This window comes from Dermacentor silvarum, chromosome 1 (genome assembly GCF_013339745.2).
Source record: "Dermacentor silvarum isolate Dsil-2018 chromosome 1, BIME_Dsil_1.4, whole genome shotgun sequence".
NCBI classification, from domain to species: domain Eukaryota; kingdom Metazoa; phylum Arthropoda; class Arachnida; order Ixodida; family Ixodidae; genus Dermacentor; species Dermacentor silvarum.
The window spans coordinates 287227357-287244595 of record NC_051154.1 but is presented as its reverse complement, the minus strand read 5'-3'; the positions used below and the strand labels follow the sequence as shown (position 1 = coordinate 287244595).

General features: G+C 46.5%; 1 protein-coding gene across 1 annotated transcript in view; it reads right to left on the bottom strand.

Moving 5' to 3' along the window:
• Window positions 1-8167, bottom strand: part of LOC119441438 (renin-1-like) — a 39174-nt gene extending 31007 nt beyond the window's left edge. Inside the window, exon 1 of the mRNA XM_049660354.1 lies at window positions 7901-8167. Within this exon, the coding sequence (XP_049516311.1) occupies window positions 7901-7959 (59 nt within the window). The 5' untranslated portion in view covers window positions 7960-8167. The remainder of the gene's footprint in view (window positions 1-7900) is intronic.
• Window positions 8168-17239: the final 9072 nt, after the last annotated feature.

Here is a 17239-nt window from a genome sequence, read left to right as displayed (position 1 = left end):
TGAGAAGGCTCGGGTTGAAAAGAGTGCTTGAAAAAAGGGGACTTCGCGATCCGCTTGCAAATTCCACGCGCCGCACACGACTGCGAAATTTGGCTGAGATATCCGCGGACTGTGTTTATTCGCCGAGCCTGAGGGGTGGTTCACGACCTCTTTAAAATTTGAAGAGCCTCCCTTGTATATTAAACTTAACGAGAAGCGAGTACACATAGCGGCTAACCATAAAAAAATTATTTACTGTTCTGTGCATATAAATAATAGCCCTCAAATCAATAGGCGCCCCGCAATGCGAGTTTAGCAGCAGAATGCCTGGATTCTTCCTTTGTTGTGATTTCCCAACAAAGGATATTTGCACCTTTTTCTGTTATATGTAGGGTACTTGCCCTGCTTTACATGCGGCTTATAGTGCTACACTATTCTATCACTAAAGTTGCTCATATCAGATCTTGCATTGCTGACAAATTTTTCCTCGGAATTTTGAGAATGGCAGCCCACAAACAAATGTCATGAAACGTAACACTCACAACGTGCGCCTTTTATCTTAAATCTTCTCCGACTATTAAATATTAAAAGTGCAGAACAATATTAGTCCTCAAACCTGAAAGTGATGTAATTTTTTTGTTTACTGTAGCACGACAAAGTGGAACTGAACCGAGTCAAGAGAAAAAGCATATACCCAGGACATGATTTCTCGGCAGATACATGTTAACTGGAGGGAGGAGCCATACCATGAACCCCTGTTGCTGTGACGCTGGTGATGATTTGAGCTCTCAATCTTACTGGTTCTGCTGCTGCTGTCCTGCACTAAATGTATGACTATGCACGGCCGTTACGTGCTTTGTTTACATTTGGCCGCGGGTGCATGACTCGGAGAAAGGTTCTAACTAGTAGCCGGGTGCTCTGCTCTCCAGATAATTAATGCATTAAAAAGGTTAAACTAGCGCGAAACACGTCAGCGCTGACTTACAACTGACAATACAAGAAAACACTGCCCCCTGGAGTACTGTAGCGCATGCGCGAAAAACCAGACTCACTAAAAATTTTTGGCGGTAAATGCTGATAAAGCACGACCTTAAATTTACATAACTTTTAATTGAACAACATCAAATTAACATAGCAAAAACCACGGACATTTCGGAAGGATCATTCTTTCTAGCTCCACCTCCCCCACCCGCCTTAATGTGGCAAGAGGACGAGAATAAGCCAGTGCGCATCGTATAGGGAGCAATGGCTCTTATTCCACCTTCTCTCCATTGAGGGTGGCGGGGAGTGAGCTACGTGTGCATAAAAACGCTGCCAAGGAAACAACGTGTCGCCCTGACAAACAGAAGTCCCCTTGTAGAAACGCTGACTCCAGCGACATTGCTTGTTCGACTTCGACTCATCACTTCAACCCTCCATCTTCCTGTGAACAATTTTTGTTGGGGGGTCTCAAAAATGTTGTTTTCAAGCGAAACTTGTATTGGCTCACAAGTTTCGGTGGCGTAGTAGTCAAGCAAAAACTAACGTGTGGCGCATACCCGCATTGCAGATGTGGGTATGAGCCAGGGATTTGCACGTATGAGCCAGGGACAAGAAAGAAAGAGAAGAAAAAAGAAAGAAGGAAAGAGCAGGTGCAGGGAAAGCTGCGCTGGCGCCGGATCACTTGACGCGCGCGACCAATCAGGGTCGTTTGGTGTGTCGCTGGGAGGGAAAGGGAAGGAAAGGTGGTTGGTTCGCGCTCCGCTGGGCTTCCCTCACCTTAGAGCAGTTCCGGCCACGGTGTATAAGACATACATCAGGTGTTGACATTCCGCCTAGAGTTACTGTATATGCTGGAGCATATACAGTAACTCTAATTCCGCCCAACGGCGCGGACAGATCGTGTTCGCTGTAGCCACGCCCCATCGGCCCCTGAGCCGCAGCGCCTCCCCACGCAGCTGCGGCCGGCGCATGTGCCACAGCTACACCGTCACGGCCACCTGGATCGGCGCGCGGGGGGGGGGGGGGGGGGGGGTGATGCAGAGAAAGCCCGTTGCTTTATCGGCGCGCGCGGCGGGGCCTCGCGCGCCGATCCAGGCGGCGAGTGTCAAGAGGGCGGCGAGTGTCAACACCTATATTTCTTACACCGTGGTTTCGGCGCCTGGATGGAAAGGCCGCGCGTGGTGCGTTTCGCCTATCAGCAGGCTGCATTTCAGCAACGGCTCCGCGAACGCGCTCGGGAATGGGCTCGTCGTCGACGTGCCTATTCTAGCATGAGGGCTTCAGAAGCCCTAGCAAAACCTCAGCGAACATCTAGCCGCGGACCCCGAGTTGCGGGAGCGCGATGTTGAGGCCAAACGTGAGCCTCGTCTTGCCCTCCAGGAACCCGACAACGGTGGTGCACGCCTCGGCAATGCTAGCGCCAACTTCCCCGGTGCGACGGCCAGGTTTCCATGCGAGTTTCTCAACCGGAACTTCAGAGCCAGCTGCAGTGCGTCTGACCAGTTGTGGTTCGAGCACAACGTGGTACTCGTCAGTGCAATTCGTTCCGAAGAACACCGAAGAAACACACGACAAGCTTCGCTTACCCCCATTTCCTCGACAGCGGAAGGGATACTGATTCTTTTTATGCGTAGTGGATAAAACTACAGTCGTGAGTGGCAGCCCACCACTAAACAAAGAGAGGGTGGGGAGGGGTTCCTCAGGACTAATTAAAGTTATTTCCTCCCACTCAAGAGCGGAATATGCAGTCACACATGAGTTCTAGTTTCAATAAAATTAGTGAAGTGGATATTCCTCGAAAAATGAATAAAAATGTTGAGCTCAACATGAAAAATTAACCACCCGGAAAATAGGGGAAAAGTTCCTCCATCAGATATATTCACCGAAGAAAACCGATTTTCTCGTGGATAGAGACAGGTGAATTTTATTTCTATAGTTATGGAAACAAAAAACAAGAAATAGGCTGTATTTCGGGAAAGCAAAAACCGGAAGTGATTATAACGAGAGACCGAAGTTTTCGGAACTAATAAATGCTGCTTTAGGCAGCTACAACAAACACTAAAGCTCTCATACATGGCTTATATAGGCTCCAAATAATGTCCTTAGGCCACCACGTATAGGATAAGTAATAAGAAACTCTGTACTGCATTTGAGTATAAAATATGATTTTTAAGGAACACTGATCCACTAAGCGCATGTTTTCTTAAATTCATTTTTATTCGATAAAACAGAGTGAGACAAGTTGCAAAGGTTGCAAGACATAAAACCTAGTGTGCCTACACACCACGGGAAAAGTTCTGGATGCAGTGACAAACAAAAACCAAATAAAGATGTTCGAGTTTTTGGTGTGTCTTTTTTTTTCACATAGCATTAGCGTGTATGCGAAAAATAAACGCTCAACATCGACCGAAGTTAGCGGCACATACTTGTACTTCGAAACGTTCAATAATCCAATGCCATCTGTAAATACAGAAATTTCACCGGTCAGAACCTCTGACAGCTCTTTGAGAACCTGAAAACTGAGATTTTGGTCCAAAACAGCTTGGAGTTTCGAGCTAACTTTATCAGCAACCGGTCCATTTGTGTATGTCACCGAGTGTTTCCTGAACGTCCAAAATGAGCCTCCACGCATTAAAGGTCAAGGTTGCGCCCTAGCATTCAAGCGTCTTGATAATGTCGGCTATAAACGTGAAGTTAGCGCACAAGTGCGCTAAGACCGACACCTTCAATATATCGTCCTGCAGCACAGTTTGAGCCTTTCTCACAGCGAAGTCTGGTGAGTGCTGCAATTAACGTCTGTTACGCTGGCAAAATGTTTGTGGTAATAACCAGCACCCTTCAGCCAATTTCTCCAGCAGGGAATGACATTAAAAACAAAATTGGGCTAGAACTAAACACGGGGATAGGCATTTCTAGGCTCTGAAAATGCAATGTAGGCACCAACATAACTAGGCATTTATCGGCACAATTAATGTGACACTAAAATGTTTCTATACTCAATCGTTTGTGCTTATCAGTTAAATAAGTACAATAAGGGCATAAGTAAAAAGATTGGCATTTTGCCTAAAGCTCCTGTAAAACACACTTTAGGTCTCCATCGTGTAATGAAGAGCAGGCATAGGACTACCAATGGACAGCCATACGAGCAAAAGTCAGGAATCCTTATGAGCATCAATAGTCTCGAAGTATTTTCAGGGGTGCCTCACCAGGCCCCATCGAAAAGTTTGGTTGAAATGTCTAAAGTTTTGGACGTCACGTGGGTATGCACGTTGCCAGGCTACCAGGTGGAGAGCTTCGCTGCCAACATGAATATTATTTTCCTTTTTTCTTAGCCTTCTCCCATAACGCACCCGATGGACTGCGTCAAATTTACGTCACGGACCCTGCCTCCTTTTCATTTTCTTTTCATCCACGTCACTCTTTCGGCGGTGGTTCGACGCGTTCTGCATTGCATAACTTGCCGAAGTCACGTGCCATAATCGGTAACGTTGCACGTGGAGCTTGCGACGTAGAGGCGCTTATGATGTGACCTTAATTTTCCGGCAGAAAGCACGGCTCCCTCGAGAGGAAGGGGTCACGGGCTTTCGTATGAAGTTGCATCTGATATCTCGTCGTGCAGCTAGCGGTTTCATACTCTGCAGACTGGATCGTCAGCGCCTGAGGTAAGCTCCAAGATTGTCTGTCAGCTTGCAATACCCCAACCTGTTGAAAGTCCCTTTTCTAAAGAGGCAGGGACAAATGAGAAGGATAAGCCTACTTCATAGTTACATGCAACACTTCCACGTTCTGCATAATAAAGTATCAGAAGTCACAAGTCGTACCCCAAACAAGCCAGGTGACGTCAATTTGTTTCAGGATTTCTTTTGTACAAGAAACTGTCAGCCCTTCCACTAGGGTGGAGATGGAAGACCAGCGAAGCGGTACTATGCTGCGAATTATGTATTTCCAATTATGACTATCAAGATGTGATGGTGTGATTGGTTATTTGACCTATTAAAGAATGAGAAATATATATGATCCGGTGGTTTTCATTTATTTAGTGACCACAGGGACCATGGCATTATGGTCGCTACGGTACAGTGCCATAGGGTGTACGGCAAAGGTTGGCACGTTCTTCTTCATAAACATGTCACCAACGCCGCGCGCGTTCGGTGCAAACGCGGGCAAAACGCCGCCGCCATCGACAACAGTTCTTTGCGTTGTTTGTGTGACCGCACACAACCTCTGTCAAAACGCTGGCGTGAGCAAGCGCACCAGCAGCAGCCAGCGAAGGTTCATGTGGTCTATCAGTGCAACGGAAACTGAGCGGCGAAATCACAGCACATACAAAGGTAGGAGCCTTGTTGCAGATCGCTATCAAGATACGGTGCGCGCGACCCCCCGCCGACGCGCAAAATACAAGTTGCTCGCAGAGCAGAAGCCGCAACCCCTCCCTCCCGCGCTGCCTTCCCGCTGTCCTCCTTTCGTGTGGGAGATTGAGTCGCCGGTTCCCCTTGCGCCCGGTCGCAAGATACGCATTTGGTGCCACAGCTAAACGTCGCCTACCCTCCCTACCTCCCTCCCGTCCCCCCACGGCCTTTCGCGCGACGGAAGAAGTGGCGTGTGCTCTCCGCCGTGCGTTCGCTCGCCGTGAAAGTGCGCGTCCCTCGCGTGCTTTCACTCGCACATACAGCATACGGCCAACGATAGTTTTTTTTCTACATCCGGACGCGACCATCGAAGACTGAGCCCTTAAGGTGGCGGTCCCCCTCCGGCGGCACGAGTCCCCCGTTTTCAGTACTTTTGGAGCAACCGTGGCGGCTCTTCTACTTAGCATATAAAGTTGTCATATATATACTATAAAAAGCTTAATTATTGCAGATTCCAACTATATATAATATAAAGAAATTGAATAATGTGATTTAGAAATAAAAGTTCAAGAACAAGCATGAGGTACATGGTTTTTGCCAACTGTGTCTCAGTTGTGACCATGTTTAGAAGAAACTAACGCATTTCCTGCGTTGTGGCTTGCTCTGTAGCGTTAGGACATATTTATCTATTTCCTAGGCGCAGCAAAATAATGTTAAATTTTTTATTGTTGGATAATTTGCTTTTAAAAATTGTCAAAATATTACAACTTCTGTTGTAAACGCCTGGCAACTACATGCTCAAGGAAGCTAAATTTTGGACAAATTAGACTTCAAGAAATTTTCATTTAGCACGCAAAATTTCATTCATGTACCTTCATTAGTTTTTCTAATAATGCGACCTAAGTTAAGCAATATTTAGAATTCTGGTCCTACTTTTGCCCATTTTTGCGGGAAGGTACTAAAGCTACGAAGCTGCGGTTTAAAACTAATAACGGTACATGAATGAAATGTTTCGTCCTAAATGAAAGTTCATTGAGCTCTAATTTATCCAAAATTTAGCTTCCTTGAGCGTGTAGTTGCCGGGCTGTTTACCACAGAAGTTTGGATATTTTGGCAATCTTCAAATGCAAATTCCCCAAAAAGTAAAAATTCAACATTGTTTTGCTGCATCTAGGAAATAGATAAATATGTTCTAAAGGTACAGAGCAAGCCGCAATGCAGTAAATGCGGTAGTGTCTTCTAAATATGGTCACAACTGAGACACAGTTCGTTAAAACCATGTATCTCATGCTTGTTCTTGAACATTTATTTCTAACTCACATCAATCATTTGTTTTTATATTATATGTAATTGGAATCTAGAAGAATTAAGCTTTTTTATGGTACATATGTCCACTTTATATCTTAAGTAGAAGCGCCGCCACGGTTGCTCCAAAAGTAATGAAAACGGGGGGCTCGTGCCACCGGAGTGGGAGCGCCACCTTAACAGCTTCGCGGTAAAACAGAAGAAGGCTAGGACAAACGCAAAAAACTGCTAAGCTACAGCTTGAATGGGGGCCTGCCCCAATAATTGTCAGAAACAAGAGACATAGAAAAAGACATTTGAGTGACTAACAAAAAATATATACACACATTTTAAATGTTCACGGAAAGAAGAAAAAGAAAGGCACATCACGTAAAATACTCAAAATCCTGTGAGCCACTATTCTGTCATAGTACGACACTGTACACTACCATGAACAGTAGCCCACAAAACAGTAGCTTACAGAAAACGCAAAGCACGTCATCTAAAATACTCAGAAACCTCATTACCGTAGCAATAACAGTGAGTGTCTACAAAGAAATGTCTATTTCAATTCGATGTAAAAATATCTTCTATAATTAGAAACCAACGAACAGTCTATAAGTGTTTAAGAGCACCAGCTGTTTTGGAAGTGAGTCTTCCATTTATCGCGGGATAAGTGATTTATATCTATATTGTCATTTTCCATGTCACCTAAAACAGCAGCCATGTGCAATTTTAACCTGTTTCTTCCATGAAAAGTTCTTGAAAAGGGAGTCAGCCAAGTGCTTCTATTTCTGAGTGCAAAGGCATGTTGGATGGTTGTGGGCACATGATGTGAGAATGACTCTTTTTTGTTTTGCTGAAGACTGTTCTTGTACTTGAATAGTAGATTAACGTCATGTAATAGACGTAAAGGAAGTATGCCGTATTTTAATAATAGGTTCTTTGTATGCGCATCGTGTACTACAGTCGCAATATGACGCAGTGGCATTGTCTGCAGAGTCTTCTGAATGTTCCTACATGAAGTAGTTCCTCATATAAGGGTACAGTTATTAATATGAGGTGCAAACAGAGCATTATACAGCAATAATTCAATCTTGTCCGTCAGAACACGACGGAGCCGGTGAAGAACACCACACGCTCGTCATCGATCAAGGTGCTCGTACAAGAATCTTCAGCGTGCTCAACTTTGCTTTGGCCTCATTCCCAGGAACTGCCTATGTGATTACAATGCGGAAAAGTTCCGGCTGTTTTATAAAACCCATTAAATATTTAAAAAAAGTTCAGTTGAAACTTAGCAAGCTTACCTTAAACCACAGGATGCCACGCTCAAGAGCGCGTAAAACGTTGCGGCGTAGTAATACATTAGGTCAACGACAAACTGCTCCCAGATTCGCTTGCTTTCGTTCCACGGAAGGCGTACTTGCTAGTGGAAAGTGATTGAGCCTCTACGTGCGAGTATAAGCTAGCCTAGGTTGCGCGCTATCGGGAAGACGCTGACCGTGCGCTTAGGTCTGCGTAGATACCACTGGCTTCGTTTGCAGATTGGAAAAAGTGGACGGCAGGGAGGCACAGAAGATTGCACCTAACAGCAACAGCTCCACGACAGCAAAGCATAGACTACACACTTTTATGCTTCTCGCGGCTCAATGTATAAATAGCGATTGACTTCATCTCTTGCAGCGGATGTGGTGAACAAGGTGCTGTTTTTAGACATATACGAAAGTGAACTGCCTAATATGTGAATAACGACATGACAGGTGTCACGAACGTAGAAGACAGTATTTCATTTGGGGGTGTAATAAAAACGGCATGTCTATTCACATGTAGCGTACAGTGACCTGAGTCATGCGCAAGGGTGGCTGACAGGCGTGTTGGTAAAGTTTAATGTTTGGTTAGCAGCACGACGATCTACATTGAAGCGAGAAAAGTGACAGCGCTCTTTCCTATCACTTCTCTGGCTTCCATGTAGACCGGCGCGCTGCTAACCAGAGATGCTGAGTCATGTATTATTTCACCGTGTTTCTTCTGCGATTACGTTAAAAAATTTGAATTAAATGCATATTCCATCAGGCTCGACTAAGAGGGGTATATATCAATCCGTAGAACTGGATGAACCACTGATAAAAATATCATACGAATATAATGAGGTAGCAGCGTGCTTTTTTAATATATAAAACGTTACTATCCAAGTACGCATCTGTATGAACGTTTGCTTAGTGCTCTTTTTTCTCTGTTTTATGAGCTAATTTCTGATAAAATAACCTGAGCATTTGTCCGCGCCGCATAAAAAAAGCAAAGCAAGCCTCCGTACTGCCAGCCAATGGTGAAAAAGAAGCGCATACACTAACATGCAGTAATACGAGAAAAATAAATCCCGCTACGGTAGAAAACAAACCAATTGGACTTACTGCGTCGAGGTTCGTGCCTGCATTAGCTGATTAGCAACAGAAGTTTACGTGCTTCTATTTAAAATTAGGATGCACAATCCCTCTAAGTACGACAGAATATAACTGAAGAGTTCACTTTCTTTGAGATGTATTGGCATTGTCGCATCCTACTTGATAAACAATATTTATCAAGTTTTTACTTGATAAACAATATTTCGGTACAGCAATACCAAGTTTATTGTGATGACAAGATGTAAGTTTGCACTACGTAAGTAGATATATGTGTAACAAAAGCAGCAGGGCTCAAGATACTTGAAAATTTTGCAGTTTTGCCCGCAATTCAAAACTGCATTAAACTGCAATTCAAAACTGATGCATTATTATAGTGTCTTACACTCTTTCGTGTGGCATTTGTTCAAATAAACATTTCGTATTCGTTGTACGGATCTCATTTTGAAAAGAATTAGAAAACTTCATGTCATGATATGTATAGAGGCGCGGAAGACAAAAAAAAACGATGCTGTGTTCTCCGTGCGGGGGTGACGACGAAGTGCACGGTGTGCTCGTGTGGCGCGTCGCGCGTGGTGCGTGCTGGGGTTCTGTGCTGCTCAGCGTTGAAGGCCAGCCGGTACTCGCTGGACGCCCGTTCCAGAGAACCTACATCGACCATTCCGCCGTTCTCGGGCGTCAAGGACCAGTGTTCCTGCAGGGCAACCGGTCCAGGGAGCCAGGCGAGCGGGGCAACCCGTTCAGGTAGCCTCAAAGTCCTGTGTTCCTGCTGGGCAACCGGTCCAGGTACAAAGGCGAGGTTTTCAATGGAGGCAAAATGCAAAAACTCCCGTGTGCTTGCGCTGTAGTGCACGTTAAAGAACCTCAGGTGGTCAAAATTAATCGGGAGCCCTCCACTACGGCATGCCTCATAATCAGAACTGGTTTTGGCACATAAAACCCCAGGAAGAAGTAGAAGTAGACAAAGGCGAGGTGGCCGCTTTCCCGGGCCCCTGCCACGACGAGCATGCTACCGGAGGCCAGAGCAGTAGCGGAAGCTACTGCGCGGCTTGCACGGCTGTGTCGGCTACCGTCGCTGCTGCGGCTGCAGGCCCCATGATATCGTGGGTAGGCCCATTGTGACGTCGTAGTACCGTCAGCCGACCCTTCTGGACCTATATCGGTCTCTAAGTGTCAACGGGCTCCACGCAAAGAGAACGCACGGTGAGAGACAACTTATATTATACAACAGACACTCTAGTAGCACCCCCAAGACTGCATGTGTTAGCATACGTTTTAAGTACATGTCCATCGTCAAGTTTGTATTTGTGCTGCTAATATAGATTCTGTGTTGTGTGTGCACTCGGGTGGTTGATTGTGTTCCTTGGTGAGTGGTTCTGGGACCAAACCTTATTATTCCATCACACTTACTTTCATTACAACGATACCTTAAGAAAATCCTTATCCGGGATTTTCTTGTAGGCTCAGTGGAATAAATTTTTAAATGCAAACCTAGGAGATTCATTTTCTTATCATCAAATTGGAGCTCGATTTGTTTTATTTTGGTTTCATTTAGTGTTTAGTTTGTTTATTAAAATAATTATCTCCAATTTATATCTTGATAACCTACCTGTTCTCACATGTTGTTTCAATTGTTTTACATCATTTATTTAATTTATGCTGAACTACCCAGCGCTTTGCCAATCTCCCAGAGTAGGTATGTGCCATTAACTTTAAGGCTCTGCAGCTACATCATTCTATACTTGTAATCATCTTACCGATTTATTCTGAATCCCCGTAGGAGGTATCAGCCACATATTTGATGGTTAACACTTACAACAAGGACTCTAGTCCATGTCATCTTCATGCATTTGTGGAAGTGGTGTTACCCGTGGTGAAGTAGAGAGACACAGCTAATTGTTTCTCATTGTTAATGCGATTAGAATTATTTGCCTACTTCAGGCATTTTGAGCTTTTATTCTTACTACCTGTCTACCTATCTATCTATCTATCTATCTATCTATCTATCTATCTATCTATCCTATCACTCCGACACAGTGGCCGAAGTTGTCTACCATCTTTGGTCACTAATTACATATTTGTGACCATGGTGCCGTCATGGCGGTTCTAACATCGTTATTAAAACTTCTTCAACTGACTCTCGTCCTGCAGTCGTCTTCACACCTTCTAAGCCGACCGAGTGGCCCAAGTTGTCTAATAGCTTGGGCCACTAGGTATGTGTTCGTGGAAGGGATGCCATTATTGGTGGTCGTTGCGTTGTCGTCATTTAAGGTTTGTCATCTGACTCTCGTCATGCCGTACTCATCCCGCCATCGTCGTTACACAGTCATCATGCATTCATAAACATACCTTCGTCGTGAGCCCATCGTGGTCGTTTCATCGTCGTCATTAAAGTTTCGTCATCTGACTCGTCATGCAGTTGCCATCACGCCTTCTCCGCCGACTCAGTGGTCTATGCTGTCTAATAACTAGCGCTACTAGGTATGCGCTCGTGGCGCGAGGCCGTTGTGATCATTGCATTGTCATGTTTCCAGGTTTAAAATGAGATTCTCATCGTGCCTTCATCGTCACAACATCATCGTCATACAGTCATCGTCACAAACTCGTTGTCACCCCATTGTGCTCGAATCTTTTGTCATGCCATCAACATCATTGCGTGGTGGACATACAATCGTCGTCATGCATTCGTTGTCATATATACCTTCGTCGTGATGTCGTAGTGGTAGTACCATCGTCGTCAGTCTAACTTCGTCGTGCCGTCATCGTCACAGCATGGTTATCACAAAGCCATCGTCATGTCATTGTAGTCATGACCTCATCATCACGCTGTCGTTTTACTATCATCATTTCAGAAACGTCACCTTATTGTCATCATGCCGTCATCGTCATACCGCCTTTGTCATTGCATCAACGTTCCTGCTTAGTGATTCTGTCATAATTATGTTGTCGTTATTCAATCGTGATTATTCCGCTGTTATCATGACATCGTCGTCATTGAGTTGCCGTGATACAGTCGTTGTCGGGCGTCCATCGTCATACAGCCATTGTTATGCCGCCGTGGTCGTACCATCCTCATCATTCCAGCTTCGTTATGTGGTCGTCACCATGAGGTCGTCGTCATAAATTGTCGTCATACACTCGTCGTCAACCCATTGTTCTCAAGCTGTCATCGTCATGATGTCGTTATACCATCATCATAATTTGTCATTTTCTTCATGCCTTCATTGTCACAATGCGTTTGTCGTTCCATATTCGTCATTGCGTTGTAGTCGTGTTCATGGGTGACCTTGGCAAGCGAGTGCCACATCAGAGGGGGCCGATACCGCAGATATTGTACGTTACATGTAGCCAGGGCAACGGAAGCCTCAGAATATCCACAATACGTCACATGTAAGCTGAAGCAGCGGATGTCTCATAAGTATCACTACTGCTTCAAATAAACGTCAGTTATACACACACTGCGACCTCATTATCATCATCATCATCACCCTATTTTCATGTCCAGTGCAGGACGAAGGCGATCTCCAATTACCCCTGTCTCAAGCTAGCTGATTCCAATTTCTACCTGCTAATTTGTGAATTTCATCACCCACCTATTTTTCTGCCGTCCTCGATTGCGCTTCCCTGATGTTGGCACCCATTCTGTAACTCTAATAGTCCATCGGATATCTACTCTACGCATTACATAGCCTTCCCAGCTTCATTTTTTTCTCTTATTGTCAATTGGAATATCGGTTATCACCGTTTGCTCTCTGATCCACACCGCTTTCTTCCTGTTTCTTAATGTTACGATGGCATTTTTTGGTTCCAATGCTCTTTGTGCTGTCCTTAATATGCTCCCGAGCTTCTTTTTTGAATTCCAAGTTTCTGCCCTATATGTTATCACTGGTAGAATGCAATGATTGTACACTTTTCTTTTCAACAACAGTGGTAAGCTCCCAGTCCGGATTTGGCAATGCCTGCCGTATGCACTCCAACCATATTTTATTCTTTTGTAAATATCTTTCTCACGATCTGGGTTCCCAGTGAGTAACTGACCTAGATAAACGCACTCCTTTACAGATTCTAGAGGCTGACTCGCGATTCTGAATTTTGGCACCCTTGAACACCTATTCAACATTATCTCTGTCTTCTGCATATTAATCATCAACCCCACTCCTATACTTTCTCGGTTAAGGTGCTCAATCATTTGATGTAATTCGTCCCCATTGTTACTGAACAGTACAATATGTCATCTGCAAGCCGAAGGTTGCTGAGATATTCGCCGTTGATCCCCACTCCTAAGCCTTCCCAGTGTTGCGTTTGCGCACCGCTTATCAGCCGGCGCCCAAGTCTGGCTCATCTGTTCCGGACGATAATCTGTTTCGCGCATGTGCGCTGATATGTTTTCCCTCGCCCTTTGATCACAGTGTTCATTTATAAAGGACTGCGGATCACGCCGTTGGGGCTTCTTTTGTACACCTAGGGTGCTATTCAGGATGCGCCGAGTTTCTCGTTCACCCGAGTTTTACCCGAGTTTGCTCGATGGCAGTCAGTGAATGAAGATAGCAAGGAACGTTCGATAACAGCAGGCAAAAAGAAATGTCGAGATAAAGCCGCGTATGACAACATGAGCGCACCCTGCGCGGCACAGTGCTGCCGGGCTTCAAGCACAGAGGACTGCGCAACAAAACGCGCCAGCGCCGCGTATTGTTATCAACGTATTATCGCAATTTAGCAATACTGTCACTGTCCCGCTGTCTATCTGCACACTTGCCGTGAGCCGCTTGCCACGCCTTTCTCGGGCGCGTCAAGGGCGTGCCTCCTTTTTCGAGCATTATCTTTCTATCCTACCTCGAATGCGAACAGGGCACATGCGGTGCATTCTTGCACCTATACTTTCCCTCAATCGAATACTTTGAAATACAACAAATAAAATAACCAACATTTTACTTCTTAAAGTATCGGTTTTTTTGTTTTGAATGCTGTCAATTTGTGATGACAAACAGACATATAATGAATTATGAAATTTTGTGCTTTTTTGCCGCGAGTGGCGACAGTGAGGCGAAAGCTTACAAGCGAATACATTCTAGAGGGTCACACGCACGAGGGAGTTCATGCGGTGAGCAGTCGCCAGGGGCGCTGCAGTGCTATGTTCGATAAAGTCAGTCATGACAACGATCTGCCCATTCCCTGTCTAATAGGGGAATGGCAACGCAGCGCTGCGGCATGGCTGTTCACCGCAGGTGCTTCACTGCGGCGGCTATTATGGCCGCCACTTTACCAACTGAAACGACACTTTAGCCATAGAGACGGGAGCAACGGCTGTCGCTGCAAAATGGCTGTGCGGTATTCTGGGTCCGTAGTGACGCAGCACAATGAAAATGCACCAGTTTATCTGCGTGCGCGAAGTCTCCGCGATGCATTGCGAACACGAGCGTGCTGCCTAGCGACACAGTTCGTCGCTTGTCACCGCTTGTCCATTAAAGGTGCCTCCGTGCGCATGTGCGCAGAATTTGAGTGTGTTGTTCACTCCAATGTGCTTGCCGATTGCCTCTGCTGCTGAGCTAACAGCGATCGCAGATGGTTATCGTAACGACAGCGCAGCAATCGCATTTTGGTTGGTGAGGGCTCTTGTGTGCAGTTAGGAAATTAGACTTCGAACGCAGGAAGGCGTTGCAATTGTTTAGTGTGCCGTGCTTGTGATGACAAAATGCCATTGCACTGGGTGTGTTTGCGCTGACCGCCGACCGTGTTTGCTGCACTATATCATTGACAGAGCAGCCATCTCAAATGACAGCTGCGATACGTTGTCGTTGGAAAACACTACGCACTGCTCAAGATCGTCGTCCACCACGGCGCATCGACGCCTTGCAAGCAGCTACAGTGACGTGCGGATAATTATTTGCTGTGCGCTACGTAGCCACAACGCAGACAATGAACCGTGTTGTGGGGTCATCACAGCCCAAGAAGACATATGCATAAGGCAGCGAAAGTCGACGCTTTTTTTTTATAGTGGTGCTGAGTACATCACCGATGACAGTGCGTTGTGCGTGTTTTATTTCGCCGGTCAAGATTGTTAATGCCTCTCAGTTCCGCACCACGTCGCTGTTGTCGAAATATAAGTTGGGCGTGGCCCAACCGTGGTGGGCGCGCACAAGAGTTACATGCCTCGCTCGGGGCGTGACCTATGGTTTTGATTGACACGCGAACTCGGGCCAAACTCGTACATCGCGAAACCCCCCTCGAGTTAAACTCGGGAGCATGGCGGCGGCAGCAGCAGCCTGTGTCATCGCATCCAGCGGCAGCAAGCGTCAATATGACCGTCTGGACCCGTTCACCTACATGACCGACGTAGAGTTTCAGCGTCGTTTTTGCCTTTCCAAAACGTCAGTGCGCTGGCTGTGTGACGAGTTAGGCGAACGCCCTTGTCTGCGGAGACTGCGTGGCGGGCATATTATGCTTTCCGAGCACAGACTGATGTGACTAGGCTGCGGAGGAAAAGTTCGTGCGATCGCTTCGGCTCTCTCCTGTTTCAAGCGCTGCTCGTCCCCCGCGCCCTAGCCCCAGGCCAGATCCGGCGTCGTCATCGGAGTACTGGGGCACCTGCGAGCACCTGGGGTTCAACCCGGGCCAACCAACCTGCGTAGGTGAAGTGGTCACATTATATTGGAAGACTCAGAATGGAAGCCGGGCTGCCTTCCGATGCAACAGGTGCCGAAATCAGTTTTCGCAGTTACACGGTAAAGCTGCACTGCACGGTCAGAGAGGCGAAGGACGTTACTTCGCCAAAACGGACCGCCTCGGCCGTCCGAACGACCACCTCTCCAGGCGGCAAATGATTTGGCTCACGTACTGCGTGAGCAAAAGCGTAGACATATGGCTGTTGAAGGAGATGACCGGTGACTTGTTTCCTCTATAGGAGCACACCATCGCCGACAGGACGAACTACCCCCGTAAGGTCGCGAGGGACGAGCTGCTGGCGCGACCTCCACTTGGTACCCCGGGTAGATAGCGCAAATTGATGAGTGCCTTCTTCGCGGCGAGCAAAAGTCTACAATCGAGGCCGCGTAATGACGGGCGACAACTTTCCGCCAGCCGCCAAAATTACGGCGGTGTTAAAGTTGGGGGCCCATGGGTCTTCGACATGTTCTGCGCGACCAGAGGGGTGCTGCGACTTTCAAAGTCGACCGACGAAAGGCGGCGACGCTAGGCGTCATTATTGCAGCCAATGTTCAACCGGGGACCAATATTCATAGTGACGAATTGGCCGCATATAAATGTATCCCAAATTTAGTGGATGCTAACGGGGCTATACCTCAATCCGCATTGGTAGACAGTCAACCAAAGCGTGAACTTTGCGGACCCCATCACGGGCGTTCACACGCAAAAAAAAGAAAGTTATTGTCAAAACGTGAAGCGCTCCCTCGTCAGCGATGGGTACAGGGTAACTGCACCGATGCTGGAGTCCCACCTGGGATGCATGTGGTGGCAGTCAACATCCACGTGCGCTGCAAAGACCCTTTAGTGCGTTTGTTAGAAGCCACGGATCGCTCGGGCTAGCCACTACAAAGACTCTTTCCTGCGGTTGTTAGAAGCCATCGCTCGACGCTTGCCAGTATGGAGGTGTATCGCAAAGTAAAAGAAAATAAAGCATAGTTTTCTGACCCTTGTATGTCTGCTTTCCGGCATTCCTGTGTGCTTACACGGTACGCGCGCGGCAAACCACTTATGCGCTAGCCGACGCTCACTTCGTCTTGTAGCTGGATGCGCGCGCTACTCGCAGCTTTTCTTTAGCGCGAGCAACGAGCGATCTGTTAAAAGCCCAGTGTGAAAACCAGGCGCACACCAATCTCTGCTCGGAAATGGGAGCGCAAGCACGTAGCGAGCCGTGCCAATCCAATCCAGAAAAAAAAGAGGGGGGCGAGCGTCCCCTCGTGGCATAACGCGAAACGTATTTAAATACAAATTAGTCTAATACACATTCCGTGTACATCGTAGAAACATTAAAATGCTTACCACCCACGTTAATGTGACTAATATTATTGTACTAAATGAATTTATTTTATAACTTGCTTGTGCCTGTAATGCACTCGGTGGAACGACAAACAAGTGAAAGAAGGCGCGACCATGCACCGACCGTATGATCACGTGAGCCCCAGTTTGTCGACCGCCCATATGGCAACGCCCAAGGGATAATAGCCACCCAGAGTGAATCTAGATTAACCAATGAAACTGGAGGCGTGCCGATGGACAAACTTCGTCTTG